The sequence below is a fragment of the Phyllobates terribilis genome, unplaced genomic scaffold (genome assembly GCF_046119375.1).
Source record: "Phyllobates terribilis strain yellow unplaced genomic scaffold, ASM4611937v1 Scaffold_11__3_contigs__length_659146591, whole genome shotgun sequence".
Taxonomy (NCBI): Eukaryota; Metazoa; Chordata; class Amphibia; order Anura; family Dendrobatidae; genus Phyllobates; species Phyllobates terribilis.
This window is the reverse complement of record NW_027362771.1, coordinates 614295538-614315724: the sequence shown is the minus strand read 5'-3', so window position 1 is coordinate 614315724 and position 20187 is coordinate 614295538. Positions and strand designations below refer to the sequence as shown.

Genomic DNA, 20187 nt, shown 5'->3' with positions numbered 1-20187 from the left:
ACAGTATTATAGTAGTTATATTCTTGTACATAGGGGCAGTATTATATTAGTTATATTCTTGTACATAGGGGGCAGTATTATAATAGTTATATTCTTGTACATAGGAGCAGTATTATAGTAGTTATATTCTTGTATATAGGGGCAGTATTATAGTAGTTATATTCTTGTATATAGGGGCAGTATTATAGTAGTTATATTCTTGTACATAGGAGCAGTATTATAGTAGTTATATTCTTGTACATAGGGGCAGTATTATAGTAGTAATATTCTTGCACATAGGGGGCAGTATTATAGTAGTTATATTCTTGTACATAGGGGGCAGTATTATAGTAATTATATTCTTGTACATAGGGGCAGTATTATAGTAGTTATATTATTATACAGGTGTATCATTGTCTTAATTTTCTTTTTGCCTTCTTCCTCAACAAGAACTGTCCCAAATGGGGTCACCGTGACGAGGTGGGATGGCTTTTGCATTATTTTGGATGGTGTTATCTAAGTACCCTATATTATTTTCATGCACTGTTGTTGTTCATTTATTTTTTGCAGGGTATTTGCGTATTATGATCCTGTCTTTGTTTTTTTTTTTTCTTCTTCAAGAATACAGAGACTTTCCTTCTGCAAATGTTGATTGACAGGGATGTGTGCAGCAGCCTGCATTTACGACAAATGGCTTATTGCGAGGCAGATGAACTTCAGAACGGCGTCTGGACAGAAGGAATAAATGGGGGGAGAGGAAGCAAGAGTCTTATCGAGTCTCCTTCTTGAGTTCTTCAAGGTTAATGAAGTCTTAAAATAGCATTAGATATGAGATCTTCTCCTCTAAGCAGCACATTATATTACACTCATAGTAAGATCACCCTCTACCCATGTTCTTGCATTGTAGAATCTTGTTGCCCAAAATATCTTTGAAAAACTTTTTTTAGAAGTGGAAAGTCGCCAAAAATCCTCATTGGTTCTTATGGTTTTTATATACTGGGAGCACTGGGGAGTGAGTCCGGTTGGAAAGACAAGTTCCAGGTCCTCAAACCATTATACCCTTGAGTTTCTGATGAAGAATGTTGAATTTTACATTCAGAGTCTTTAGTGCGACGTCTGATTTGGGGGGTCTTGGTTTTTTCTTTGGATGTCCTCCATTTTGCAGTTTATTTTCTATGGTAGACTAGATTATCTCTACCATATAATATCCTGAACATTGAGCATAGTTTCTCTTACTCTTCTGGTCGTACATCGGATAATCTGCCTCTCAATGCATTGTCTTATTGTAAAGAAACTTGTTGGGAAATGACGGTTCCATAAAAATAACAACTACTCTATGGCATTATCGCAAATATGGCACCCGATCTTGATCAAGATGACTTTTTCCTAGGACACCAGTAAAGGAAATAAGTAAATTCCTCCAACCAAAACTGAGACATGTCAGACACATACTCAAGGAGGCTTGTGATGGTCATTCACTATGCCAGATTAGATTTATTCGAAACGCTACGAAATCAGCTCCAAAGGTGGTCCTGCTTGGTACTACCCGACGATCCCCCACCACTGTCCTAGGATTACATTTCTGCACAAGAAAATTAATAGTCCTGAGGACCTAGAAACTCAGCCCAAACAGAACTATCATAGTCCTGGTACAATCTTCCTCCATCTCTTCTCTGTTGGCCGTTGGACATCTTCCAAATTCTTCCTTAAAGTGTAAACTCATCAAGCTCCTAATGAAAACCACCCGAAACCTTCTTCCTTTGAAAAATACCCATCCTAGATTACCAGTCTATATACTCTATAACATTGGATGAAGCATGAAGTATATATACCAGTGAGTCACTAGGGGATCAATCACCTTATACACAAGAAGATCACCAGGGATCAATCACTATATAGTGGATATGAAAAGTCTACACACCCCTATTAAAATGACGAGTTTTTGTCGTGTAAAATAATCCTACCTTTCTTCTGACTTATAATTTTCTGCAATTAAATCCCTTTGCTGTGTTGTCAGCTGTTTTCGAATCTTGACTTTTGTTGTAAAATCCAACTAAAAAAAATATCAGGAAAATGCTCAGAGAACAGCGAAACTTTTCATGGGAATAATGAGAATCGCTGTAACTGATGGCGGCCGTGCACTGACTATTATGTAACATGAGGATAAATGTGATTGGCTGATTCTGAACACAACCACATTCACAATTATAAGAGGGTGACTTTTTATATCCACTGTACACAGAAGCGGATCACCGGGATTAGGAAACGGATTGGACGTTCCCTTTGAAGTAATTCAAGGATATATAAATGTGCTTTTATATAGGGATGCAGGAGCCATGGTATATAATATATAAGGCAGGGAGACAGTGGCTCCTTCTTAGAAACCACAAGAACATTCTATGAGTTACCAGCACATACAAATATAACGCCAGGAAGCGTCAGCGCCATGAGATAAGCTCCAGGGAAGAACTGTGAAGACCACAGAGAGGCAGAAGAAGAAGAGAAGAACGCAGCGGAGGACGGCGAGGAGAGGAGCGTCTGTGACAGGTGAGACGCTGCACAATAACCTAACAGTATATACTATATATGTGTATGTACTGGAAGATGAGAGTCTTCATCTATACAGGTGGAGCAGCTGCTGTAACTGATATCTGGAGAGCGGTGATGTCACTGCTGTATAATATAACTGATATCTGGAGAGCGGTGATGTCACTGCTGTATAATATAACTGATATCTGGAGAGCGGTGATGTCACTGCTGTATAATATAACTGATATCTGGAGAGCGGTGATGTCTCTGCTGTATAATATAACTGATATCTGGAGAGTGGTGATGTCACTGCTGTATAATATAACTGATATCTGGAGAGCGGTGATGTCACTGCTGTATAATATAACTGATATCTGGAGAGCGGTGATGTCTCTGCTGTATAATATAACTGATATCTGGAGAGCGGTGATGTCACTGCTGTATAATATAACTGATATCTGGAGAGCGGTGATGTCTCTGCTGTATAATATAACTGATATCTGGAGAGCGGTGATGTCACTGCTGTATAATATAACTGATATCTGGAGAGCGGTGATGTCACTGCTGTATAATATAACTGATATCTGGAGAGCGGTGGTGTCACTGCTGTATAATATAACTGATATCTGGAGAGCGGTGATGTCTCTGCTGTATAATATAACTGATATCTGGAGAGCGGTGATGTCACTGCTGTATAATATAACTGATATCTGGAGAGCGGTGATGTCTCTGCTGTATAATATAACTGATATCTGGAGAGCGGTGATGTCTCTGCTGTATAATATAACTGATATCTGGAGAGCGGTGATGTCTCTGCTGTATAATATAACTGATATCTGGAGAGCGGTGATGTCACTGCTGTATAATATAACTGATATCTGGAGAGCGGTGATGTCTCTGCTGTATAATATAACTGATATCTGGAGAGCGGTGATGTCACTGCTGTATAATATAACTGATATCTGGAGAGCGGTGATGTCTCTGCTGTATAATATAACTGATATCTGGAGAGCGGTGATGTCACTGCTGTATAATATAACTGATATCTGGAGAGCGGTGATGTCACTGCTGTATAATATAACTGATATCTGGAGAGCGGTGATGTCACTGCTGTATAATATAACTGATATCTGGAGAGCGGTGGTGTCACTGCTGTATAATATAACTGATATCTGGAGAGCGGTGATGTCTCTGCTGTATAATATAACTGATATCTGGAGAGCGGTGATGTCACTGCTGTATAATATAACTGATATCTGGAGAGCGGTGATGTCTCTGCTGTATAATATAACTGATATCTGGAGAGCGGTGATGTCACTGCTGTATAATATAACTGATATCTGGAGAGCGGTGATGTCACTGCTGTATAATATAACTGATATCTGGAGAGCGGTGATGTCACTGCTGTATAATATAACTGATATCTGGAGAGCGGTGATGTCACTGCTGTATAATATAACTGATATCTGGAGAGCGGTGATGTCACTGCTGTATAATATAACTGATATCTGGAGAGCGGTGATGTCACTGCTGTATAATATAACTGATATCTGGAGAGCGGTGATGTCACCGCTGTATAATATAACTGATATCTGGAGAGCGGTGATGTCACTGCTGTATAATATAACTGATATCTGGAGAGCGGTGGTGTCACTGCTGTATAATATAACTGATATCTGGAGAGCGGTGATGTCTCTGCTGTATAATATAACTGATATCTGGAGAGCGGTGATGTCACTGCTGTATAATATAACTGATATCTGGAGAGCGGTGATGTCACTGCTGTATAATATAACTGATATCTGGAGAGCGGTGGTGTCACTGCTGTATAATATAACTGATATCTGGAGAGCGGTGATGTCTCTGCTGTATAATATAACTGATATCTGGAGAGCGGTGATGTCACTGCTGTATAATATAACTGATATCTGGAGAGCGGTGATGTCACTGCTGTATAATATAACTGATATCTGGAGAGCGGTGATGTCACTGCTGTATAATATAACTGATATCTGGAGAGCGGTGATGTCACTGCTGTATAATATAACTGATATCTGGAGAGCGGTGATGTCACTGCTGTATAATATAACTGATATCTGGAGAGCGGTGATGTCACCGCTGTATAATATAACTGATATCTGGAGAGCGGTGATGTCACCGCTGTATAATATAACTGATATCTGGAGAGCGGTGATGTCACCGCTGTATAATATAACTGATATCTGGAGAGCGGTGATGTCTCTGCTGTATAATATAACTGATATCTGGAGAGCGGTGATGTCTCTGCTGTATAATATAACTGATATCTGGAGAGCGGTGATGTCACCGCTGTATAATATAACTGATATCTGGAGAGCGGTGATGTCACTGCTGTATAATATAACTGATATCTGGAGAGCGGTGAGGTCACTGCTGTATAATATAACTGATATCTGGAGAGCGGTGATGTCACTGCTGTATAATATAACTGATATCTGGGGAGCGGTGATGTCACCGCTGTATAATATAACTGATATCTGGAGAGCGGTGAGGTCACTGCTGTATAATATAACTGATATCTGGAGAGCGGTGATGTCACTGCTGTATAATATAACTGATATCTGGAGAGCGGTGATGTCACTGCTGTATAATATAACTGATATCTGGAGAGCGGTGATGTCTCTGCTGTATAATATCACTGATATCTGGAGAGCGGTGATGTCACTGCTGTATAATATAACTGATATCTGGAGAGCGGTGATGTCACCGCTGTATAATATAACTGATATCTGGAGAGCGGTGATGTCACTGCTGTATAATATAACTGATATCTGGAGAGCGGTGATGTCACTGCTGTATAATATAACTGATATCTGGAGAGCGGTGATGTCACTGCTGTATAATATAACTGATATCTGGAGAGCGGTGATGTCTCTGCTGTATAATATAACTGATATCTGGAGAGCGGTGAGGTCACTGCTGTATAATATAACTGATATCTGGAGAGTGGTGATGTCTCTGCTGTATAATATCACTGATATCTGGAGAGCGGTGATGTCACTGCTGTATAATATAACTGATATCTGGAGAGCGGTGATGTCACCGCTGTATAATATAACTGATATCTGGAGAGCGGTGAGGTCACTGCTGTATAATATAACTGATATCTGGAGAGCGGTGATGTCACTGCTGTATAATATAACTGATATCTGGAGAGCGGTGATGTCTCTGCTGTATAATATAACTGATATCTGGAGAGCGGTGATGTCATCGCTGTATAATATAACTGATATCTGGAGAGTGGTGATGTCATCGCTGTATAATATAACTGATATCTGGAGAGCGGTGATGTCACTGCTGTATAATATAACTGATATCTGGAGAGCGGTGATGTCTCTGCTGTATAATATAACTGATATCTGGAGAGCGGTGATGTCTCTGCTGTATAATATAACTGATATCTGGAGAGCGGTGATGTCTCTGCTGTATAATATAACTGATATCTGGAGAGCGGTGATGTCACTGCTGTATAATATAACTGATATCTGGAGAGCGGTGATGTCTCTGCTGTATAATATAACTGATATCTGGAGAGCGGTGATGTCTCTGCTGTATAATATAACTGATATCTGGAGAGTGGTGATGTCTCTGCTGTATAATATAACTGATATCTGGAGAGCGGTGATGTCTCTGCTGTATAATATAACTGATATCTGGAGAGCGGTGATGTCTCTGCTGTATAATATAACTGATATCTGGAGAGCGGTGATGTCTCTGCTGTATAATATAACTGATATCTGGAGAGCGGTGATGTCACCGCTGTATAATATAACTGATATCTGGAGAGCGGTGATGTCTCTGCTGTATAATATAACTGATATCTGGAGAGCGGTGATGTCACTGCTGTATAATATAACTGATATCTGGAGAGCGGTGATGTCACTGCTGTATAATATAACTGATATCTGGAGAGCGGTGATGTCACTGCTGTATAATATAACTGATATCTGGAGAGCGGTGATGTCACTGCTGTATAATATAACTGATATCTGGAGAGCGGTGATGTCACTGCTGTATAATATAACTGATATCTGGAGAGCGGTGATGTCTCTGCTGTATAATATAACTGATATCTGGAGAGCGGTGATGTCACTGCTGTATAATATAACTGATATCTGGAGAGCGGTGAGGTCACTGCTGTATAATATAACTGATATCTGGAGAGCGGTGATGTCTCTGCTGTATAATATAACTGATATCTGGAGAGCGGTGATGTCACTGCTGTATAATATAACTGATATCTGGAGAGCGGTGATGTCTCTGCTGTATAATATAACTGATATCTGGAGAGTGGTGATGTCTCTGCTGTATAATATAACTGATATCTGGAGAGCGGTGATGTCACTGCTGTATAATATAACTGATATCTGGAGAGCGGTGATGTCACTGCTGTGTAATATAACTGATATCTGGAGAGCGGTGATGTCACCGCTGTATAATATAACTGATATCTGGAGAGCGGTGATGTCTCTGCTGTATAATATAACTGATATCTGGAGAGTGGTGATGTCACTGCTGTATAATAAAACTGATATCTGGAGAGCGGTGATGTCTCTGCTGTATAATATCACTGATATCTGGAGAGCGGTGATGTCACTGCTGTATAATATAACTGATATCTGGAGAGCGGTGATGTCACTGATGTATAATATAACTGATATCTGGAGAGTGGTGATGTCTCTGCTGTATAATATAACTGATATCTGGAGAGCGGTGATGTCACTGCTGTATAATATAACTGATATCTGGAGAGCGGTGATGTCACTGCTGTATAATATAACTGATATCTGGAGAGCGGTGATGTCACTGCTGTGTAATATAACTGATATCTGGAGAGTGGTGATGTCACTGCTGTGTAATATAACTGATATCTGGAGAGCGGTGATGTCACCGCTGTATAATATAACTGATATCTGGAGAGCGGTGATGTCATCGCTGTATAATATAACTGATATCTGGAGAGCGGTGATGTCACTGCTGTATAATATAACTGATATCTGGAGAGCGGTGATGTCACCGCTGTATAATATAACTGATATCTGGAGAGCGGTGATGTCACTGCTGTATAATATAACTGATATCTGGAGAGCGGTGATGTCACTGCTGTATAATATAACTGATATCTGGAGAGCGGTGATGTCACTGCTGTATAATATAACTGATATCTGGAGAGCGGTGATGTCACTGCTGTATAATATAACTGATATCTGGAGAGCGGTGATGTCACTGCTGTATAATATAACTGATATCTGGAGAGCGGTGATGTCACTGCTGTATAATATAACTGATATCTGGAGAGCGGTAATGTCACCGCTGTATAATATAACTGATATCTGGAGAGCGGTGATGTCACCGCTGTATAATATAACTGATATCTGGAGAGCGGTGATGTCTCTGCTGTATAATATAACTGATATCTGGAGAGTGGTGATGTCACTGCTGTATAATATAACTGATATCTGGAGAGCGGTGATGTCACTGCTGTATAATATAACTGATATCTGGAGAGCGGTGATGTCACTGCTGTATAATATAACTGATATCTGGAGAGCGGTGATGTCACTGCTGTATAATATAACTGATATCTGGAGAGCGGTGATGTCATCGCTGTATAATATAACTGATATCTGGAGAGCGGTGATGTCACTGCTGTATAATATAACTGATATCTGGGAGCGGTGATGTCACTGCTGTATAATATAACTGATATCTGGAGAGCGGTGATGTCACTGCTGTATAATATAACTGATATCTGGAGAGCGGTGATGTCACTGCTGTATAATATAACTGATATCTGGAGAGCGGTGATGTCACTGCTGTATAATATAACTGATATCTGGAGAGCGGTGATGTCATCGCTGTATAATATAACTGATATCTGGAGAGCGGTGATGTCACTGCTGTATAATATAACTGATATCTGGAGAGCGGTGATGTCACTGCTGTATAATATAACTGATATCTGGAGAGCGGTGATGTCATCGCTGTATAATATAACTGATATCTGGAGAGCGGTGATGTCACTGCTGTATAATATAACTGATATCTGGAGAGCGGTGATGTCACTGCTGTATAATATAACTGATATCTGGAGAGCGGTGATGTCTCTGCTGTATAATATAACTGATATCTGGGGAGCGGTGGTGTCACTGCTGTATAATATAACTGATATCTGGGGAGCGGTGATGTCACTGCTGTATAATATAACTGATATCTGGAGAGTGGTGATGTCACTGCTGTATAATATAACTGATATCTGGAGAGCGGTGATGTCACCGCTGTATAATATAACTGATATCTGGAGAGCGGTGATGTCAATGCTGTATAATATAACTGATATCTGGAGAGCCAGTCTTGGCTTTCATCATGGCCAGGAGAAGACATCATGAAAGAAGATGAAAGCTGTGGAGGAGATGGTGGTTGGCTTAGGGTAGAATGCAGAGATGATGTTGTAAGATGAGACTGATGTATTTACTGTTCTCCATCTTTGTCTTCCAGGTCACAGACTTTTCTTCAACTTCCTCATGAATTTCCTCCTTCACGTCGGCCTCTTCGGTCTCGTCGTAGTTAGTAAAGTATTTTCTAAACCTTCTTGCTCCTCAGAGAAGAATAGCAAAAATATGGAAGAAACGTCTTGTACTAATCTTGGCTTGTCCGTCCTCCCCGTGACCGACATTCCAAAGAACACCGCCATCCTCCTCCTGTCCTACAACCACTTCCAGTCTCTCTCCACCTCCATGTTTAAAGGCTTTAAGGATTTGACAGAGCTGGAAGTTACTGATAATGGGATGACCAACTTTGACATAGACATACCAATAATGATAGAAGATCTCAACCTGGCCAACAACTCACTGAGAAAACTGCCAAAGGTGTCACTGCTGCCAGCACTAACTACACTGCAACTCTCCAACAACCAGATCTCCACCATCGAGGACAACGCCTTCACGGGGCTGGAGAGGCTGAAAATGCTGAAGCTGCAGCACAACCAAATAGATTCACTGTCAGAAGAGGTGAGGATAAACGATATCAAAACACCCCATGTAGAAAGATAGAAGTATAATACTGCCTCCTGTTTACAAGAATATAACTACTATAATACCGCCCCCATGTACAAGAATATAACTACTATAATACTGCCCCCTATGTACAAGAATATAACTACTATAATACTGCCCCCTATGTACAAGAATATAACTACTATAATACTGCCCCCTATGTACAAGAATATAACTACTATAATACTGCTCCTATATACAAGAATATAACTACTATAATACTGCTCCTATGTACAAGAATATAACTACTATAATACTGCTCCTATGTACAAGAATATAACTACTATAATACTGCCCTCTATGTGCAAGAATATAACTACTATAATACTGCCCCCTATGTACAAGAATATCACTACTATAATACTGCTCCTATGTACAAGAATATAACTACTATAATACTGCTCCTATGTACAAGAATATAACTACTATAATACTGCCCTCTATGTGCAAGAATATAACTACTATAATACTGCCCCCTATGTACAAGAATATAATTACTATAATACTGCTCCTATGTACAAGAATATAACTACTATAATACTGCCCCCTATGTACAAGAATATAACTACTATAATACTGCCCCCTATGTACAAGAATATCACTACTATAATACTGCTCCTATGTACAAGAATATAACTACTATAATACTGCCCCCTAATGTACAAGAATATAACTACTATAATACTGCCCCCTATGTACAAGAATATAACTACTATAATACTGCCCCCTATGTACAAGAATATAACTACTATAATACTGCCCCTATATACAAGAATATAACTACTATAATACTGCCCCCTATGTACAAGAATATAACTACTATAATACTGCCCCCTATGTACAAGAATATAACTACTATAATACTGCTCCTATGTACAAGAATATAACTACTATAATACTGACCCTATGTACAAGAATATAACTACTATAATACTGCCTCCTATGTACAAGAATATAACTACTATAATACTGCCCCCTATGTACAAGAATATAACTACTATAATACTGCCCCCAATGTACAAGAATATAACTACTATAATACTGCCCCTATGTACAAGAATATAACTACTATAATACTGCCCCTATGTACAAGAATATAACTACTATAATACAGCTCCTATGTACAAGAATATAACTACTATAATACTGCCCCTATGTACAAGAATATCACTACTATAATACTGCTCCTATGTACAAGAATATAACTACTATAATACTGCCCCTATGTACAAGAATATAACTACTATAATACTGCCCCTATGTACAAGAATATAACTACTATACCGCCCCCAATGTACAAGAATACAACTACTATAATACTCCTCCTATATACAAGAATATAACTACTATAATACCGCCCCCAATGTACAAGAATATAACTACTATAATACTCCTCCTATATACAAGAATATAACTACTATAATACTGCCTCCTATGTACAAGAATATAACTACTATAATACTCCTCCTATATACAAGAATATAACTACTATAATACTGCCTCCTATGTACAAGAATATAACTACTATAATACTCCTCCGATATACAAGAATATAACTACTATAATACTGCCTCCTATGTATAAGAATATAACTACTATAATACTGCCCCCTATGTACAAGAATATAACTACTATAATACTGCCTCCTATGTACAAGAATATAACTACTATAATACTGCCCCCTATGTACAAGAATATAACTACTATAATACTGCCCCCTATGTACAAGAATATAACTACTATAATACTGCCCCTATGTACAAGAATATAACTACTATAATACTGCCCCTATGTACAAGAATATAACTACTATAATACAGCTCCTATGTACAAGAATATAACTACTATAATACTGCCCCTATGTACAAGAATATCACTACTATAATACTGCTCCTATGTACAAGAATATAACTACTACAATACTACCCCTATGTACAAGAATATAACTACTATAATACTGCCCCTATGTACAAGAATATCACTACTATAATACTGCCCCCTATGTACAAGAATATAACTACTATAATACTGCCCCTATGTACAAGAATATCACTACTATAATACTGCCCCCTATGTACAAGAATATAACTACTATAATACTGCCCCCTATGTACAAGAATATAACTACTATAATACTGCTCCATATATACACGAATATACTATAATACTGCTCCTATGTACAAGAATATAACTACTATAATACTGCCCCCTATGTACAAGAATATAACTACTATAATACTGCCCCTATGTACAAGAATATAACTACTATAATACTGCTCCTATGTACAAGAATATAACTACTACAATACTGCTCCATATATACACGAATATACTATAATACTGCTCCTATGTACAAGAATATAACTACTATAATACTGCCCGCTATGTACAAGAATATAACTACTATAATACTGCCCCTATGTACAAGAATATAACTACTATAATACTGCCCCCTATGTACAAGAATATAACTACTATAATACTGCTCCATATATACACGAATATACTATAATACTGCTCCTATGTACAAGAATATAACTACTATAATACTGCCCCCTATGTACAAGAATATAACTACTATAATACTGCCCCTATGTACAAGAATATAACTGCTATAATACTGCTCCTATGTACAAGAATATAACTACTATAATACTGCCCCCTATGTACAAGAATATAACTACTATAATACTGCTCCTATGTACAAGAATATAACTACTATAATACTGCCCCCTATGTGCAAGAATATAACTACTATAATACTGCCCCCTATGTACAAGAATATAACTACTATAATACTGCCCCTATGTACAAGAATATAACTACTATAATACTGCCCCTATGTACAAGAATATAACTACTATAATACTGCCCCTATGTACAAGAATATAACTACTATGAGGCTGTGTGCCCACTATGTACAAGAATATAACTACTATAATACCGCCCCCAATGTACAAGAATATAACTACTATAATACTCCTCCTATATACAAGAATATAACTACTATAATACTGCCCCCTATGTACAAGAATATAACTACTATAATACCGCCCCCAATGTACAAGAATATAACTACTATAATACTCCTCCTATATACAAGAATATAACTAATATAATACTGCCCCCTATGTACAAGAATATAACTACTATAATACCGCCCCCAATGTACAAGAATATAACTACTATAATACTGCCCCTATGTACAAGAATATAACTACTATAATACTGCTCCTATGTACAAGAATATAACTACTATAATACTGCCCCTATGTACAAGAATATAACTCCTATAATACTGCTCCTATGTACAAGAATATAACTACTATAATACTGCTCCTATGTACAAGAATATAACTACTATAATACTGCTTCTATGTACAAGAATATAACTACTATACCGCCCCCAATGTACAAGAATACAACTACTATAATACTCCTCCTATATACAAGAATATAACTACTATAATACTCCTCCTATATACAAGAATATAACTACTATAATACTGCCCCTATGTACAAGAATATAACTACTATAATACTCCTCCTATATACAAGAATATAACTACTATAATACTGCCCCTATGTACAAGAATATAACTACTATACCGCCCCCAATGTACAAGAATACAACTACTATAATACTCCTCCTATATACAAGAATATAACTACTATAATACCGCCCCCAATGTACAAGAATATAACTACTATAATACTCCTCCTATATACAAGAATATAACTACTATAATACTGCCTCCTATGTACAAGAATATAACTACTATAATACTCCTCCGATATACAAGAATATAACTACTATAATACTGCCTCCTATGTATAAGAATATAACTACTATAATACTGCCCCCTATGTACAAGAATATAACTACTATAATACTGCCTCCTATGTATAAGAATATAACTACTATAATACCGCCCCCTATGTACAAGAATATAACTACTATAATACCGCCCCCAATGTACAAGAATATAACTACTATAATATTCCTCCTATATACAAGAATATAACTAATATAATACTGCCCCCAATGTACAAGAATATAACTACTATAATACTCCTCCTATATACAAGAATATAACTACTATAATACTGCCCCCTATGTACAAGAATATAACTACTATATTACTGCTCCTATGTACAAGAATATAACTACTATAATACTGCCCCAATGTACAAGAATATAACTACTATAATACTGCCCCCTATGTACAAGAATATAACTACTATAATACTGCCCCCTATGTACAAGAATATAACTACTATAATACTGCCCCCTATGTACAAGAATATAACTACTATAATACTGCCCCCTATGTACAAGAATATAACTACTATAATACTGCTCCTATGTACAAGAATATAACTACTATAATACTGTCCCCTATGTACAAGAATATAACTACTATACTACTGCTACTATGTACAAGAATATAACTACTACAATACTGCTCCCTATGTACAAAAATGTCACGAAAACTTGCTGGCCGGTGGGTGCCGCTCTCTGGCGCCCCCTTACCTCTCAGGTCAGTCAAGGTACTGCACCTAGAGTAAGTAGTGCCAGGAAGCTGCCACCAGCGGGGGAAGACACTGTGGGGTGTGTGTTGTCCCTTACACGTCACTAATCCGTGACGCCACGATACGGGCACAGCTCTTTGACGCCCCCTTGCCTCTCAGGTCAGTCAAGGTACTGCACCTAGAGCGAGTGGTCGCCGGAGAGGCCGTCCTGTAGCCCACTGGGTATTTGAGGCCCTCTGCAGTGAGGGCGGTATATATATATTTCCCTGGCCACGCCAGTAATATATATCCACACCTCCGACCGTCACTGCCAGCCTTCCTCAAATCCCCCAGATGGTATGCTGCCACCAGTCCTCGTTTCATACAAGTCCGTTAAAAGACTGATATCGGGTCAGGAACCAACCCGGTAGCGTTTATGGCTTCGGGGAGGAGAACGATTACAGAACAAAAGAAACAGAACTATTAAATTTTATATTTAATCCAAAAAGGGAGGCGGTGTTTAGGAAAAATATATACAAGGATGTTACAAAGGGGACATTAAAATACATAAACAGTTACATAAAATAAAAGATAAAGAATGAAACTTACACTATAACGTTCGCTGTGACGACTCAATATAGTGGGAGGAGGGATTCTCCAGAATGCTGTTATTTGAACAGGACCCGTTGCATAGAATTCTTATACCCCTCAGCAATGAGTGCTTCTGTCTTCCCCCTAGATTACTTTATACCTAAGGAGAGACCTGGCCACACGCCCCTTGCGGTGACATCATGTGGGCCGGTCCCCAGCCTGTACATTTTTATTAGAAATGCTAACTTCTGTGATAACTCATCGCCCGTTGATCGCAGAAGCTTGCAGACTACGCCATTTTTTCCCTTATGATTTTATCTTTATTTTGATATCACACTTCGCATAGCTGCAGTCTGCCATTCTGGTGTTTTTGCGCTGCAGCTCCCTGATTTTGGTTACAGCCCTGGAAAGGTACCTACACATTCCTGGGCTGATTTGGTCACTACCCATTTGGGTCTCGTTATTGCCGGACGTATGGAACTCATAATATCTCATAATTCATATCGGAGTCATCATGTCTGCAAATTCCCCTTTGAAGCTCGGAAGCAGCTTCAACAGTTACACGGAAATTAGTGCAAGCCTGCATTTTAATTACCTCCTGCGTCTTTCAGGGACGAGATGCTTACTTCCTAATGAAGTTATAACACTCCTTGGCTGGTCGTATTTGCATAAACTATTTACCAGGCGTGGACTAATTGGGGCTTTTGTGCTGAGGAAAATGGGACAGCTCGGTGCTGACAAGTGGTGATAATTTGCATTAGACACTGTATGATTGTCATCTCTGGACAAACACTACAGCAGAGGGCATGAGAGAAGGGGCTAATATTCTGTTAACCTCTCCCTGACATTAATATTTTATAATATTCCTGACAAAGAATATAACTACTATAATACTGCTCCTATGTACAAGAATATAACTACTATAATACTGCCCCTATGTACAAGAATATAACTACTATAATACTGCCTCCTATGTACAAGAATATAACTACTATAATACTGCACCTATGTACAAGAATATAACTACTATAATACTGCTCCTATGTACAAGAATATAACTACTATAATACTGCCCCTATGTACAAGAATATAACTACTATAATACTGCCCCTATGTACAAGAATATAACTACTATAATACTGCTCCTATGTACAAGAATATAACTACTATAATACTGCCCCCTATGTACAAGAATATAACTACTATAATACTGCACCTATGTACAAGAATATAACTACTATAATACTGCTCCTATGTACAAGAATATAACTACTATAATACTGCCCCTATGTACAAGAATATAACTACTATAATACTGCCCCTATGTACAAGAATATAACTACTATAATACTGCTCCTATGTACAAGAATATAACTACTATAATACTGCCCCCTATGTACAAGAATATAACTACTATAATACTGCCCCTATGTACAAGAATATAACTACTATAATACTGCTCCTATGTACAAGAATATAACTACTATAATACTGCCCCTATGTACAAGAGTATAACTACTATAATACTGCTCCTATGTACAAGAATATAACTACTATAATACTGCCCCCTATGTACAAGAATATAACTACTATAATACTGCCCCCTATGTACAAGAATATAACTACTATAATACTGCCCCTATGTACAAGAATATAACTACTATAATACTGCTCCTATGTACAAGAATATAACTACTATAATACTGCCCCCTATGTACAAGAATATAACTACTATAATACTGCCCCTATGTACAAGAATATAGCTACTATAATACTGCTCCTATGTACAAGAATATAACTACTATAATACTACCCCTATGTACAAGAATATAACTACTATAATACTGCTCCTATGTACAAGAATATAACTACTATAATACTGCCCCTATGTACAAGAATATAACTACTATAATACTGCTTCTATGTACAAGAATATAACTACTATAATACTGCTCCTATGTACAAGAATATAACTACTATAATACTGCTCCTATGTGCAAGAATACAACTACTATAATACTGCTCCTATGTACAAGAATATAACTACTATAATACTACCCCTATGTACAAGAATATAACTACTATAATACTGCTCCTATGTACAAGAATATAACTACTATAATACTGCCCCTATGTACAAGAATATAACTACTATAATACTGCTTCTATGTACAAGAATATAACTACTATAATACTGCCCCTATGTACAAGAATATAACTACTATAATACTGCCCCCTATGTACAAGAATATAACTACTATAATACTGCTCCTATGTACAAGAATATAACTACTCTAATACTGCTCCTATGTACAAGAATATAACTACTATAATACTGCTCCTATGTACAAGAATATAACTGCTATAATACTGCCCCTATGTACAAGAATATAACTACTATAATACTGCCCCTATGTACAAGAATATAACTACTATAATACTGCCCCCTATGTACAAGAATATAACTACTATAATACTGCCCCTATGTACAAGAATATAATTACTATAATACTACTCCTATGTACAAGAATATAACTACTATAATACTGCCCCCTATGTACAAGAATATAACTACTATAATACTGACCCCTATGTACAAGAATATAACTACTATAATACTGCCCCTATGTACAAGAATATAATTACTATAATACTACTCCTATGTACAAGAATATAACTACTATAATACTGCCCCCTATGTACAAGAATGTAACTACTATAATACTGCCCCTATGTACAAGAATATAACTACTATAATACTGCCCCCTATGTACAAGAATATAACTACTATAATACTGCTCCTATGTACAAGAATGTATCTAATATACTTTATATGCTTCTGTGTCTCAGGTATTTAAGTCTCTGCCATCACTGGATCATTTGGATTTGTCATACAATCAGTTGTTGTATCTTCCTGATCGTCTTCTCTCCAGCTCTGAGAATCTAGTTATTCTTTACTTATCAGGGAACCGTCTCACAGAGATCCCTGACAACTTCTTTGAGGATCTGGACCTGGGTTACGTGTATCTGGAAAAAAATCGCTGGAACTGTAACTGTGCTCTACTGTACTTTAAGAACTGGCTGGAGGCAGATGAAGACAGAGTCTACGAAATCTCCAAAGAAGGTCCGACTAAGAATCAAAGAAGTGTGGTCTGCTCTGATGGAACCCCACTCATCGATTACAACATGGATCATTGCATGATCAGAACAAAAGGGGACATAAATGTTCCTCCTTTAACAGAAAAGAATTTTGTGCCCAAAAAGGTTGTAGAGACTGAGACGATAGCCATAACTCTATGGACAACCACACCAGTGGTAACCACCAAGAAAGAAATCACCACACCAACAACAAAAGAAACCACGTTTCCAACCACGTTATCAACTACACAAGAAACCACCACATTACCAACCAAGACACCAACTACACAAGAAACCACATTACCAACCATGACACCAAATACACAAGAAACCACCACATTACCAAACACGACACCAACTACACTAGAAACCACCATATATCCAACCATGAAACCAACTACACAAGAAACCACATTTCCAACCACGAAACCAACTACACAAGAAACCACCATGTTCACAACAACAACAACACCAACTACACAAGAAACCACCATATTCCCAACCACAACGCCAACTACAGAAACTATTATTTTAGAATCCACATGGTTGGAAAGCCTAAAAACTACGGAAAAGTCAACCACAACACCCAACCCAACTACATTGATGATGACCACCTTCACGGTTGAGATCACCAACGAGGAGCCCAGTACAACCACTGAAAGCACCAGTGAAGAAATGGAAAAAGCCTCTATGATAAGCCCTACAATTGAACCCATGCTGCCACCCCGAATTTCCCGGGTGGCAGCATTTGGTGTGGATTGGTTGGCCAACATCATCTTCGAATACTGTTGTCTTCTACATGTGATCATCTATGGTTTGTGTATCCTCCTTCTCTTAGCTGAATTGATCATCACTATGATGTGCTTGCTGTGGATCTACTGCTGTAATCAGGAACTTCTACAATGGCTTCCGGGAATACGACTGATCCGATACAGTATGAGGGTGCCTATGAGCGATGAAGATATCCTACTAGTTGGCAATGGCGCCATTGAGTCACACTTCAGAGATCAGTCTCTGGCCAGTGTCACCAAGATGTTAGTTCTAGAGTCCGATACTCGACAACAAGGAATACGATACACGTCTGCTATCCTGTAATATACAAGGGCCGGGTCGTACGGTCAGTCACAGCTGATATGGATTATTTTAATTGACTACCAAATCCACCCGACCTTACCCCAATTTTATTTGTTTGACCCTCTGTTGAGGATTCCCAACTACTGTGATTAAAAAAAAAAGTAATGCAAATGAGAATAGGCTGTTGCTATTCCTTATATTAGTGGTAAAGTTCATGATAATGAGACTACAAGGGGGCGCTGTTACAAAAAATCATGCCTCATTACAAAGTATGATCTACCACAATCCTGGTCGATCATGCTCAGTGCAGTCTCTCAGCTGCTTCTGTACAGTATTCTGTCAAATTTTATCTTCTGCCCTCTGCATCAGTATAGCTGCCTGTGCGGCTTCACACCGTTAGCTGGTTTTTATCAGAGCTCAATTCTCCTGTACTCCTCCACAACTGAGATTCTAATCACTAGGCAATGCAGAATCGAGCTGCATTTGCGAACAGATCAGTGTTATAAAATTGCAAATGCAGCTCTTATGATGCATACGGAAGAAGATAATCCTCTGTCATGTGCATCCATGGAGCAGTAATTCCAGTTTCACATCACTGATCTGTCAGCAGTAGGGAACAAACACATCTCAAGAGCACAAAGGAGAGAGGGAGGTTTGCAGCACTGAGGAGAAGCAGGGTGCTGTTAGGAAATGTAATTTTAGCTGTGAAAAACATAGACCACCCAACTAAACTGATCTGATAGAGATGAAAAAAAACACAAAAGGTATGAGAAGAAAACTTTATGTTGGGTATATTAACAATAATTATGCATTTACTGTGCACTGTGAAAAAGAATGTGATTGTGTGAATAATCCTTGAAGAAGTATAAGGCCAATTTCATGCATCAGTTTTTTTTTATAATCATTTTAGAAAAACGGTCCACGTTTGATGGACCCATTTTTGAGGTGTTCTAGTTACTATTGCTCTGAAAGCGAATGTTACGGTACACCATCAAGTTTTTTCAGCAATTAAGATTTCTCTGCTTTACTGCGTCCCTTCTGTATGAAATTTACATGGAAACCCAAAAACCCACCCCGAAAGAATAATGGATTTTTAGCAAGTTATAATATACCGCCATCTACTGGTCATTGGTGGCACTGCAAGCAACTTTCTGTGAAGGAAAAGTATGTTTTAAATCAGACCGCTTTCTATAGGTTAGTAGAGGCCTGGTCCGAAAATGAAGGATTAATTAGCTAGTTCAAGACCAGGCGCATTTTCAGGGATTTTTCA

General features: G+C 38.0%; 1 protein-coding gene across 1 annotated transcript; it reads left to right on the top strand.

Annotated features, from left to right (window-relative positions):
• The first annotated feature begins 2006 nt into the window (after positions 1-2006).
• Positions 2007-19036, top strand: GP1BA (glycoprotein Ib platelet subunit alpha). Its single transcript, XM_073651007.1, has 3 exons — positions 2007-2526; positions 9046-9557; positions 17556-19036. Exons 2-3 carry the CDS (start codon positions 9072-9074, stop codon positions 18936-18938), a joined length of 1869 nt encoding a protein of 622 aa, XP_073507108.1. The 5' UTR covers positions 2007-2526; positions 9046-9071; the 3' UTR covers positions 18939-19036.
• The last annotated feature ends 1151 nt before the right edge of the window (positions 19037-20187 follow it).

Bases quoted from the DNA above. Each gene is read 5' to 3' on its own strand.
- GP1BA (XM_073651007.1), top strand. From the start codon at position 9,072: ATGAATTTCCTCCTTCACGTCGGCCTCTTCGGTCTCGTCGTAGTTAGT. The intron at 9,558-17,555 runs GTGAGGATAAAC...TCTGTGTCTCAG, and splicing joins TAGATTCACTGTCAGAAGAG to GTATTTAAGTCTCTGCCATC.